At 36.3% G+C, this 13,463-nt stretch overlaps 1 protein-coding gene across 6 annotated transcripts in view; it reads right to left on the bottom strand.

Moving 5' to 3' along the window:
• Window positions 1-615: 615 nt before the first annotated feature.
• Window positions 616-13,463, bottom strand: part of PKIB (cAMP-dependent protein kinase inhibitor beta) — a 117,605-nt gene continuing 104,757 nt past the window's right edge. For 4 of the 6 annotated variants that reach the window (XM_003255644.2, XM_003255641.3, XM_030809628.1 and 1 more), the window contains 2 exons: window positions 9,071-9,247; window positions 616-1,857 (listed from right to left, as the gene is read on the bottom strand). In XM_003255644.2, the coding sequence (XP_003255692.1) occupies window positions 1,790-1,857; window positions 9,071-9,239 (237 nt within the window). In that variant the 5' untranslated portion in view covers window positions 9,240-9,247 and the 3' untranslated portion in view covers window positions 616-1,789. Of the gene's footprint in view, window positions 1,858-9,070; window positions 9,248-9,372; window positions 9,470-13,463 lie in introns of those variants that run through there. The other 2 variants (XM_003255645.3, XM_012505897.2) reach the window with 2 other exon arrangements.

Below are 13,463 nucleotides of genomic sequence, written 5' to 3'. Positions count from 1 at the left end.
CACATGCTTAACAGTTTAACTCTACTCCAGAGTGTCTCAACCTCAGCATTGCTGACACACATGGCCGGGTAATCCTTGCTGTCAGGGCTGCCCCGTGGGTTGGTAAGATGCTTAGCAGCTTAGCGGTATCCCCAGCCTCTGCTCACTACATTACAGTAGCACCTTTTCTCCCTTGCTTTCCACCTCCAGTTGTGGCAGCCAAAAAGTCTCCAGACATTGTCAAATGCCCTCTAGGGGGCAAAATTTCTTCCCCACCCATGCTGAAAATCACTGTTCCATTCTAACCCCTCTTTATCTGATTATATAACCTCATGTCATTAACTTTTAGAAATATACTTTTAATGGCTGCGATGTTATTGAATATTAAATTAGTTCAACACTTAAGATATTACTTTTGATTATTTAATAAAGAAAAAATTATATTTGAAAACTTAAAGCAATCAGGTTCTTTGAGATCTACCCCTTTGGTGTATATAAGATATAAAGGTAAGCTCTGTCAATAAAATAATAAGCCAGAGGTGATTTATATTGCAAAGACTGTTAACTTCATTCTATAAAATGTGTCACCATTTTTTACCCAACCTACTTCTGAAGATAAAATGAAGGAGACTTGTGTCAGTAACAAATCTCTTTAATAGTGAAAGAGTTTATTTGGTTACTGTATACAGACACGGCCTAAGTCAACAATCAAATAGAATATAACTGCATGCATGTATTTCTGAACATGAAAATAATCACTGACATTTTTAAAACTTCAGAATTCTATTATTTTTCTAAAATATTTAATAAATCAAAATTTACTAACACTTTGGTTTTATTTTTGCTCCTTAAAATATATGCTTAATATATATTTAAAGGATCTATTTTACTATTTCTGCCAATATCATTGACTAAATGCTTAAGTGCCTACTGCTATGTTAGCTACTTTAAAAAAATATAAAAATTAAGGTCTGCATTCCTGAGGAAGGTATTTAAAAACAAGTCAGACATACACAAAAGCCCTAAGAATAAGAAAAGAGAGTGTAAAACAACTAGTATTTTGTATAATTCATATTAAAGTAAAACACACACACACATACACATACCAAAGTTAGGGAAGATAGTAAAATTCATTTAATAGGCATGTTCCATATAACCATTTTGTTACAAATTTTGCGTTTTCCACATGAAAAAAATCACAGTAGGCACATACTAGAAGCAAAATATGTCAGACAAAAATATCCTAAAGATGTTTCTGTTATCAAACTTTTACAATTTTTCCAAATAGTTTTTGAGGTTTGGGAAAAAGTCTGGGGCATTTTTGGCTAAAAACAAACAGACTCTATCCATGTGAGTTTTGACTATTGTTCTTTCTCACCAAAAAAAGTCCATAATTTTCTACAAATTCCATGAAGTTTTAAATCAATCATGTTTGATTTGCATTTACCAAGAAATGATTTGCCCATCACCATAAAAATTGAATTAAAAATACATCAGGCTAAACAAATCCAAAAGAGAACAGTGAATTTTGTTGGGTTTACAGACAATGATATGCATTTCCGTGATCATGTATTTTTCTTAACCTTTTCCTTCAGTGCAATTTGGAAGTAATCTGCCTTTTAATAGCTTACATTGGACATCATCATTGCAATCAAAGTGAGTAGCATCACAACACAATTATCTAATATACACATGCTGCTTAGGGCTGCAATGTTACCACAGTTACCACCAGATTAAATGTCTCAGGAAAATAGAACCACTAAGTCTTTCAACATGCGGAAATTCAGCACTCTTGATAGATTATGAGCCTTCATTTTTCTTCATTTTGAGGCTTTTCCAATTGGTCTTGTGTTGTTTCTTCATCTTTTTCTTTTGCATCTGAAAAAAAATTTTCCATTCATATGTGGAATATATTGAAATTTATTTTATATTATGTTAGAATAAAACCGTTGGTTTTTCCTTTGTCCACTGTCCATATTTTGCCCTCAATTCAGATATGGAAACTATACAAAGAAGAGAGATATGAGTAGGTTTGGGAATCTACCTTCTCCTGATCAACTTTCTCCTATTCTACAGAGTTATTAAGTGCCAGACAGTCTTCTAGGGTATTCTCAGAGCCTCCATTTGCAGATTACTAAAATGAAACACAAGCAGGTAAAGTGACTTGTCCAAAGTCAGAGACTAGTGAGTGACAGTCACAACTTGAGCTTGGGCCAACTGACTCCATGGTCTATGTCCTTAGCCAATTCCCTATGCAGGATTGCACTCTCCCCAGCTTCTTCACACTTTCTACTCCCTTTGCTCTTTCTTAGGAGATAATCTCACTTTCTACTTCATAGGAAAAAAAAATAATCAAGGCTATCAGACAGGAGTTCCCTCAACTTCCTGCCATTAAATGTCTAAAACTCCCAGTGATCTGTGCTTATTCTTTCTGCCTTCCCACTTTTTAGAATGGAAGATGCACTTGTCAGCACTGGCTATGTAATTTGTTGGTGCCCAGTGCAAAATGAAAATGCGGTACGCTTGTTCAAAAATAATGAAAAATTGCAAGACAGCAACAATAGAACATTAAACTAAATGCAAGTCTCTTCTAATCAAGGAGCCCTATGCAACCACCCTGGCTGCACAATTTTGGAGCTGGCTCCTGGTGTTACTCCTGCTATGCAGTCTAATACCTTCATGATCCCCCATCCTATCCACTTTTGCTTCACCAAGAGGCTGACTCTAATAATCATCTGTGCTCTTCATTTTATCTGACTTTCCCTTTCTCCTGGCTCCTTCGTTCCCGCAAGTCACTACTGTCTTTAAACTAACAAAGACCCTCTTTCAACTGTAAGTCTTCCACATACTATCTTCTCTTTCATCCTTTAAAAGGTATCCCTCTTTTGTTGTCTCCATTTTTAAGTAAAACTATTTGGGTCTACTACTCCTGCAAAACTGCTCCTACCAAGTCATCAATGGTATCTTTGAAATCTGATGGACTCTATTCAGTTCTTCAACTCTCATTCATCAAATATTTATTAAGCATGTACTACATACAAGGCAACGAACAAAACATAAATCCTGGCTCTCAAGGAAAATGTGATGAGAAATATGGACAATAAACAAAATAAATAAAATGTGTGGTCAATAAGAAGTAAAAAGGGCTAATGAAGACATTAAAGCAGGAGTGGAAAATAGAAATTTTCAAGAAGCCTTGTGGCCTGGAGGATGCAATTCTAGACAGAGTTAGCTGGGAATGCCTCACTGAGAAGCGGACATTTGAGTGAAGGCCTGAAAAGGTGAAGAAGAATTCTATATAGATAGTGGGGAGAAGAGCATTCCAAGCACAGAGAAAAGCAAGGCCAAAGACAATAATATGCAGGAAGGATTTGCAAGTGGGACAGTGGTAGAGAAAATTGGAATAGAAAATGGAGTCATAGAGGTACCAAAAAAACTAGATCCTGGAGTGAAAAATGGCAGATTTATGGACAGATTATGAACTAGGCAAATCTCAGATTAATTTCATGCAACCTGCAAGACATTTGAAATCCTAGATTTCCTGCCACTTATGCATATTTATTAAAAAATTTAGAGCGGACAGTATTCACTGATACATGGGATGGATAATATGAGAAAAAGAGGGGAGATAAGGATGATTCCAATATTTTTGGCGACAATTTTGTTAACTGGAAGTATGAATTGCCACTCAGAGATGGGAAAATGCAGAAAGAGCTGTTGTCGGGAGACTATCTGGAGTTCGCTTTTATACCCATTAAGTTTGAGATTCCCATTAGATATCCAAGCGGAGATGCCAATTAGGCAATTAGTATATGAGTGTGCAGTTCAGGGGAGCTCCAGGTTGGAGATACAAATTTGTAAGTCATCAAAAGCACAATCATTATCCCAACGAAATCAGATTACATCACAAGTGAGGGAGTGTTGATAGAGATGACGTCCAAAGACTGAATTCTGATAACCTCCAATTTATTAAGAGTTAGGGGAGATGAGGAAAGAAAAGCTGAAGGAAGAGCAGCCAGGGAAGCAGGAAGAAAACCAGATGAGTGGAGTGTCCAGAAAGCCAAGGGAAGAGAAACGTTACAGGAAAGAGTGACAATCATCTATGACTAAGAGATCATGCAAGAGGAGGGCTAAGAATGAACCACTAATGTTAGCAGAGATGATGTCATTTGTGATCTTGAAATAGCAGTGGGGTGATGTGGTGAGGTGAAAATCTTATTAGGGTGAGAGAAAGAATGGGACACAGAAGATTTGGAGCCACAGAAGCAGATAACTCTGTCAAGGGGTTTTGTTACAAAACAGAAATGGAGAACTAGGACAGTAGCTGGAGGAGAATTGGGATCAAGGGAGAATTTGCACCCTAACAATCATAATTGGTTGCCTTCTAATTAACATGGCAGGTGCTTAATAAGTGTTTATTGAAAGAAATCCCTTAGAAAAATAAGCTTGGTAGAAAATGGTACTCTATAACCGTATGAAATACAAAGCACTAAATTATTTGTACAGTAATTGAAGCTGCACTTGCCACCACTGATTCTTAGCAAGCTACACACAAAGCTTTATAGCTTTCAGAGAAGAGTTGCTTTGTCTGCTATCTCTAAGTTGGTCTAATGAGTGGATGATGATATGAAGTCTCCTTAAGTTGTTATCTTTCTGTGAACTGAACTAGGAACTCAAGATAATAATTGGATGAAAACTAACAGGATATCATTTGTTGTCAATCTAGTATCTTGCTCAGGATTATTAACTAAAATATAAAACATGATTCCAAATACCTCTTACAGTCTCATTTTTTGCTTTGTAATGTGAAAGTGTTTAGAAATACATTGAAAGATGATTGCAGATAAAAAGAAACAATGATCTGCTCAAGAGGTTATGATTGCTGTCAACTTTGTATTGATGTTAATGAAAGGAAAACATTTGGTATTGTGATGCTAATGAAAGGAAAATTATTTTTCATATATTATGTGCTTCCTAGTTAACATTGTTGTTATTCTTCAACCTTCTGCACATGTCAAGAGCTTTCAATGTAATTGAATATATTTTCAATATATTCTTTCAATATAATTTCTCTGAGAGTGCAACATCAAACTTCCCTTTCAAGCCTGTTACTGTCATTTCAAATGTGAATAAGCTTTTCTTAACAGTTACTTATCTCACTTTTTTAATCATAATAAGAACTCTTGGGAAAGTAAGAAAATGTTGAGTTCTAGATTATCTGGCTTGATTCTGTTCTCTAGAAGCCTAGCTTGGAAAAACATTTCTCAAACATATATATATATGTAGTAACATGTTACTTTATATAAATATTACGTTCAGATCCTTATTATATATCTTTTAGGTAACATACCACTTTAACTGTTTACTAAATTAGGCTTTTCATTAATATACATTTAATATAAATCAGATATAATAGTCTATTTTTTTACATTTCCTATTTCCATCCTTGTGTTCTGCTCTTCTTTGTATCAACTGCCTTTTATACTCCTTGTCACATTTTTAGAGTGCTTCCCAGAACAATAATTCTGCAAGATGCTTCCTCAGAGATGGCCAAATAAATGAGAGAAAAAAAATGCTGTATGTTCTATTTTTAGAAGGGTGTAGACACACTATTACTTTAAAGTCTCTGTAACAAAGGCTCTGAGAAGTCCTTGTCTAAAAAGGAAACATTCTGAGAAGTGTAAAAAGCCAATTATGTTGAAACCAGCAATTCCAAACTTATTTGACCACAGCACCCTTTTTATCTGGGTGACACATTAACACCCAGAAGAAACATCTATAGAGAAAAATTGGTATAATGGGAAAGACGAAGGCTTTGGAACCAGAAATTCTATTATCACTTAAGTTTTGTGAGCTTGGGCAAGTCACTTAACCTGTTTGGGGTTAGTTAGGGTAACATCTATATATCAAAAGAGTGGAGGCCTTCTAAGGCTCCCTCTTTCCTTCTCATATTCTGTGTTTACATTTGTACTGAAAAGGTAATCTACTCATATGGCTTGTCAGGTAGGGGAGAAATTCATTTGCACTGTTTTCTCCTCAATCATATAAAATATGTTTTGAAAATATACACTCAAGGCCAGGCACGGTGGCTTGTGCCTGTAACCCCAGCACTTTGGGAGGCCAAGGCGGGCGGATCACCTGAAGTCAGGAGTTTGAGACCAGCCTGCCCAATGGGATGAAACCCCATTTCTACTAAAAATACAAATATTAGCGGTGTGTGGTGGTGGGTGCCTGTAATCCCAGCTACTCAGGAGGCTGAGACAGGAGAATCACCTGAAACCGGGAGGCAGAGGTTGCAGTGGGCCGAGATGATGCCATTGAACTCCAGCCTGGGAGACAAGAGTGAAACTCCGTCTCAAAAAAATAAAAAATAAAAAATAACTAAAATATTCAAAAATGTATATCCTGAATCTTTTTCCGTCTGGTCCACCAGACCTATATATCAAATTGCTTCATTGGCTTGTCCATTTAGATGTCTCGTAGGCATCCTGAAGACAAAAGTTTTCACTCCTCCAACTCTTAAAATTGCCCATCCTCTAGGCTAACCCTTCTCAGCGTATGGCATCAGCACCTGCCTGACTGCTCTAGGAGTTATCCTCCAATTCTCTTCCTCATCTCTGCCACATCCAATTCATCACCAAGTCCTACTGATTCTGCCTATAAAACATATCCCAAATCCACTGACCTTTCTCCATCCCAGGATGCCACCCTCTGTCACCTCTTGTTCATATGTCATCAAATATCATTGACCTTTATATCATGGTTATCAATTTATAAGGGATAGATTAAGACAGATTATGAACTGGGCAAATCTCAGGTTAATTTCATGCAGCATGCAAGACACTTGAAATCCTAGATTTCCTGCCACTTATGCATATTTATTAAAAAAATTTAAAATAAAAACAAAAGAGGATAGACCTGAGGGAAATCTTCAGATCTTCTTCACCTCAAAATTTGTATGTTTAAGTGAATAAATTATTGAAACCATAACATCTGAGACAGACTCCCGCTTTCAGTTTTCATTAGCAATTGGAAACCATTCATTTTAAAATTCACAATAATATCTATGCTTAGCTAATGAGAAAAAGATAAGCCTTCAAACTGCTTACTTGTGACTTTGTTAATAAAATATTATCTATGTCATCTACCTATGTAAGTCTATATCCTTTTGTGTATTTTTTTCTACTCTTTAATTTTTCATTGACAAAAATTATATATATTTATGTTGTTGTGCAACTTGATGTTTTGCTACATGCATACATTGTGGAGTGGCTAAATCAAGCTAATTAACATATCCATTACCTCACGTACTTTGTGTGTGTGTGTGTGTGTGCGTGCGTGTGTGGTGGGAACACTCAAAATCTACTCACTTGGCAATCTTCAAGTATACAATACATTGTTATTAACTATAGTCACCATGTTGCTACAATAAATCCCCTGAACTTATTTCTCCTGTCGAACTGTAATTTTATGTCTTTTGACCATCATCTTCCTAATTTTCCTGGTAGCTACCATTCTACTCTCTGATTCTAGCAGTTTGTCTCTTTCAGATTCCATGAATAAGATCATGTGGTATTTGCCTTTCTGTGCCCGGCCTATTTCACTTTACAACATGCCTTCATCCTTTTGTGTAATCTTTAGCATCTGGTGTTATTTGTGAATTCATTTTTAACATTTTCAGTTTCTTAGCTGATGCCTTTGACTTTATTTCAAAATGATATGAAGAAAAATATAAAAACAGGAACATATTCTTTCAGATCCTAGTTTCTCTAGTGAGCAAAATAAAATGGAGAACACTGCTGACTCTCCCACAGTGTATTTGCTCTCTTTTGCTTGATTAAGTAATGTCAGTAAACATTAAGGTTTTGTGTGTGTTGAAGGTGTATAAAATTTAATTAGGGTTTTTACACTAACAAGTAATTGCCTTCTCTACCTCAGTAGTTTAGAACGGACTCTTCAACAGCAACATCATGTTCCTATGGTCATATTACATTTTCAAACTTAAAAGGCCAAAAACATTACATATATGTTTATTTCTTTCTTACCTTATCTTTTCCATCTTTTATTCTTCTTATAATATTTTACGTTGATGTGTATGCTTTTTAACTCTCACCTATAGTGTCGCATATGAGAAATAGTGGCCTTTGGAAAAAGATGAGGTAATCATGGAACTGCAGGATCTGGTCACAGCTCCTGGCCTACAAGGATATAACTATTTCATAGAGAATGAACCAGGAACATTTGCAACTTTACCACGTAGTAAATAACCTCCTGAAGCAAAGAACCAAGAGCCTTCTTCTTGGGCTCCCAGGAATGGGTTAGATGTGAGCGGCTTCTGGTTCTCACTTGCTTCATTGTCACCAAGAATAAATACCCAAACATATACTAGAGTCCACCTGAGAGTCTAAAATGGGGCACAAAACGTGAGTATTTTGCTAATGGCTTGGAACTAAAATGATCTTTAATCTCTCTGAATGTATTTTTTAACTTTGATTCAGGGTTTGGTTTTGTTTTTTTAAATCTCCATGAGGGTTTTTAAATGAAAGGCACCTTTTAACACTTTATTTAAAGTATCCTTATACTTTCATATAAAGTATCACCTTTTATACAAAAATTCTCTTGAAAGAATCTCATCTCTACTTGGTAGTAAACTTCTTCCTAGATTTGAGAATTAAAGGGCTTGTAGCACACTACAGTGAAGCAGAAGCTTCCAAAGTGATTTGTCAATGGATGGCAGAAGAAAAATTATTTTATTTACGAATACTTCTCAATAAAATTGAAAGCTCATTGAGAGAAAGACCATATTTGTTCACCTTTCTATTCCCAGTAACTAGCTTTGTGCATGACTATACACATGCAATGAATAAATAAGACTTCAGTTTCCACATACACAGCATGAGACAAAAAGATGAAATATTCTACTTTGGAAAAGGCTGAACATCTACTAAGCCTTAAACAAAAGCTGAGAGGTTTAAGTAAACAAATAAGGAAACTGAGCACTTTTAACTAGATAAAAGAAAGACTGTCCAGAGAAAAGGATTGGTTAAGAAGGGACAAGTGCTGTTAATTGTAAGAGGATTTTGAGTATTACCTTCCTTCACGGAGAGAGCCTCCAGTTTGAGGGGCAAATCTGAGGTTCCGTCTGTGGCAGCTGAACTCTGGATGTCTGGTAAGGCATTCCGGCGGCCTGCCCTTGCTGAAGATGCAAAATTGGCGACCCCAGACTCCACATCAGTCATTTTTAATGAATCTGTCTTCATAGCAACATCTACAAATAGAATGTGCATATGAAGAAGATGAGCCTATTCAGAGCTAAATGTTCACTACAGTGGTTGAAAGGCATGGCTAGATCAAAAACACAACAGGCTTGAGAGTCTAATCATTGATCACAACCTTAATCAACGTCTACTGTTACGGTCCTGCAGCATCCATTTGCACATTTGCTGAATAGAGCAGGAAGTCCTCAGTGTGAGCCAGATTGCTAAAAATAACCCCTGAGCCGAATGAGCCACTTGGATGCTTAAGGGTGCAGTAATCCCTTGCCTTTTGTTCTGCTTTTCTATGGATGGATCAGCCAAACTAGGGCTTGGAAGGAAATGAAAACTGACTTTTTTGACCACTCCTGTAGAGACTCTGCCTGCCAGTATTTGCTTGTGGTGGTTGTTCAGGCTGAAACCAAATAACTATAATTTGTAGGGACCAAACAAAACACTCTTTTCCTACTTCTTAGAAATAAGAAATTCCACTTTATCTCAAAAGCTTTTTCCCTAGAGAGCACTATATATTTTGATCTGTTCTGGTCTGAGACCTAATTTTTGATAGACTCATGTTAATGGTTGGAAGAGTAGGACCTATTTTAGGTTTTTTTTTACCTTCAGGTCAACATGGTAATTACTAGTTCTTTCCTAAGCACCCTTTATCTCCCTAGCAATTGTCTCTCTCTAAGAAAGAATTCTCAAGAGATCATTCACTATAGAGGGAGGAAGGTAACAGTTATTGCTTACTCTAAAACTGACCTTCTTTTTATTATGTTTTCGAATGAATCTCTCCTGAGAAGTCAACTCTGAATAGCATTTCCAAAGCAGCAGCAGCAGCAGAAGCATTGTATTGAAAAGTTATTTAATACTAGCCTCTCAGCTAGGCCTGAGAGTACAGATGTATGTTATACTTTCCATCTTTAGGGAACTTGCACTCTCAAAAGGGAGAGAAAATATATGCATGCAAAGATAGGTACCCTAACACAGAATGCACTAAGTATCGACCGAGAGATGGAGATGCTCATTTGTGACACCTAAAAAGGGCAGAAATATGTAAACCTTGGGCTATACAGAACAAATCCAACTTTTCATGGTAGTTGAAGGGAGTAACTTCAATTCAGGAAATGCTAACACTAAATGGCATAGTCACAAAACATGGTGCGTTTGATATTAGAAACACATCGTTGGTTCATAGAATGCAAGAAATGCAAATTGAGCTTAGCATGGTCCTTAGGAGTCCAGGAATTGTTTGGAATTGCCCCCCAAAAATCATTCTATTAATTCCATAGATATTATTGTCATTCCAGGAATCATGAGACATTTGAGAACAGAGCTATGTTTTGAGATACAATTTTGGAATCCATTAGACTTTTAACTGCTTGGTATTTGGCAACTGTGGAGAATGTATAGATATCTTAGAGTGCTGTAAAGAGCACTAGGCTATTGGTCGAAAAGAATATGCTCCAGTATAGACTTGCAAGGTGATATTGTTCAATCCATTTAATTTCTCTGAGTCACAGTTCCTCCCCTATATAACGGGCATAGCAATTAGCCTATGGAGTCACAGGATGCTTGTGAAGCAATAATGAGATGAAGAATAAATAAACTGTTTGTAACTATAAGGTATATGTCCGATTGTTGGCATCATTGTTCATATCTCACTAAATGTTCTTTATTCTACCACCTTCTTGTGTATTCCATTTAATCCTAACAAAAAGTATTTTCCTATTGGGAAGACCTCTTGCATTTTCTAAGAGGAAAACCAGCATTTTTATTCAATACTACATGAACATTTTTATATTACATTAGTTAAACCTCCCAATAATCCCATGAGGTACTGAAGTATGACCCTTGCTTTGTGGATGTGGAAACTGGGGATCAGAGAGTTTAAGTGACTCATTTAAAGTTGCACAGCTGCTAAGTCAGCACTCAGGCATGCAAATCAATTTCAGTTCACTCTGAAAGCAACACGAAATGGATTATCATAAAATTATCTCTTCAAATCCCCATAATGCACATAGATAGCCATATAAAGCTACTTTAGCTTCTGCCTTTATTATTTTTATATAGAGAAAACGGGGAAAAATATGTGTGTGTATATAACTATATATATATCTAAAAGTTTGTTAAAGTTCACATATATGTACACGTGTATATATATATACTCAGGTATATAAAATACCTGAGTGATGAAATAATCTCTCTCTCTTTCTCCATATACATATATATATACAACTGATGCACATAATTGGTTCCCTGTCTTTTTGCAGTGTTCCTCTCTAGTTTGAATGTTTGGTTATCTTGTCAGCCCTCCCATGGTCATTAATTTCAGTTAGATCTCTTCTCAACAGCTTGTGAGAAGTGGCTAGTTTGGAAGTAGACCCCATTTTCTGGCCTCCACTCTGTCCTCCACCAATTCACTTCACATCAGAAACCACCATGGCTGCAAGTATCTCTTCCTGTGTAACTGCAAAGAATTTAACTCTGCTGGTCTTGAACAGCTCCATGAATAACTGAATTCTTACTTGCCCAATAGTCTAAAACTTTAAAATTAAATGTAATAATGGTTTTTAAAATGTTAAGATACACAATCTTATTTAAATAAATGCTATGTATTTTATATAAAATAAAATGGGTAAACTTCTTCAGCAAGATGGGACATTTTAAACGAATACTGAGTTGAAATTTGTATATTGAAAGAGAAATTCTTTTTTTTTTGGCTTGGCGTGGTGGCTCATGCCTGTAATCCCAGCACTTTGGGAGGCCAAGGTGAGCAGACCATGAGGCCAGAAGTTTGAGACCAGCCTGGCCAACATGGTGAAACCCTGTCTCTACTAAAAAATAAAAAATAAAAAAAATAGGCATGGTGGCTCACACCTGTGATCCCAGCTGCTCAGGAGGCTAAGGCAGGAGAATCATTTGAACCGAGGAGGCAGAGGCTGCAGTGAGCCGAGATTGCACCACTTTACTCCAGCCTGGGTGATGGAGCAAGACATGTGAAAGTTTGTTACACAGGTAAACTTGTGTCATGGGGATTTGTTGTACAGATTATTTCATCACCCAGGTATTAAGCCCAATACCCAATAGTTATCTTTTCTGCAGCTCTCCCATCTCCCACCCTCCACCCTCAAGTGAACCCCAATGTCTGTTGTTAAAAAAGAACTTCTAAAAAGTGGCCCTTGGAGTGGGCCGTCAGCATGGAAAAAGAAATTCTGGGTTTCACGTTTATTTCAAGATTATTTTGCTGCTAAGCTGACTGCTATTTTGGAAGTTTTTCCTTTTGCTTTTATATTATTTCAAATAGAGGCTTTCTAATTAGTCCTTTTTGTAGATTGATGCTGGAAAATAAAAGAATCACAAAACTATCTAAAAGTTTGTTAAAGTTATATTCATTAACTACTATTTTAAGATTGAAAACAGAACTGGCCATATAGGGAGGCTAAGTAACAAAACTGTTTTACTTTGGGTCTGTACTTGGCTGTGGCAAACTCACATTTGGCACTATCTTCCTTTCAGTCTGCCACTGATATTGACTGACCAAGATGTCATGCTCCACCACAGGTAGACCCAAATAGCTAACCCCGTCCAGCCTCACAGCAATGTGGGAAGATGGCACTTTCTACAGAGAAAAGCTGTTTTCCTGACCAAGTGTGTCAATGGCCTAGAAATTGGTGGCAGGAACATTTGAATCCACAAGGTGACTCTTAGCTGGACTCTTTAAACTCCAAAGCAAAGAGATTTATTGTACCACTGGAGATAGCCTGAAAGCCCAACAAGAAAAAAAGTATATGAATAAACCATGTAATTATGTTATGGAATGTTATAGCACAATTTTAAAGAATGTATTAGATCCACTGACACACTGTGAAATAAAGCAAGTTTAAAAATCAATATTTATAGTGTGGGGGAAAAGGGGAGAATATTATGAATACAATGTAATCTCAACTTTATACAAATAATAAAAATTCTAGTTGGGAATGGAAGGTAGAACAAGGCAAATATTAACCTTTTTCTCTACCTCTTTACATATTTTGACTTGTACTAATGAGCATATATTACCTTTGTAATTTAAAAGAATTGAACATCTACCTGGAAAAATTATGAATAAACAGATATTCTAGCACAGAAAGACTCTAAAAGTAACATTTTGAAAATTTAACCAAATGATAGCATATCCTTAAGTGAAAGCTTCTCCTTCCCCCAATAGCCATCTTTCATTTGTCTGTT

Source organism: Nomascus leucogenys, chromosome 3 (assembly GCF_006542625.1).
Source record: "Nomascus leucogenys isolate Asia chromosome 3, Asia_NLE_v1, whole genome shotgun sequence".
Classification (NCBI taxonomy): Eukaryota; Metazoa; Chordata; class Mammalia; order Primates; family Hylobatidae; genus Nomascus; species Nomascus leucogenys.
This window is presented reverse-complemented; position numbering and strand designations above follow the sequence as displayed.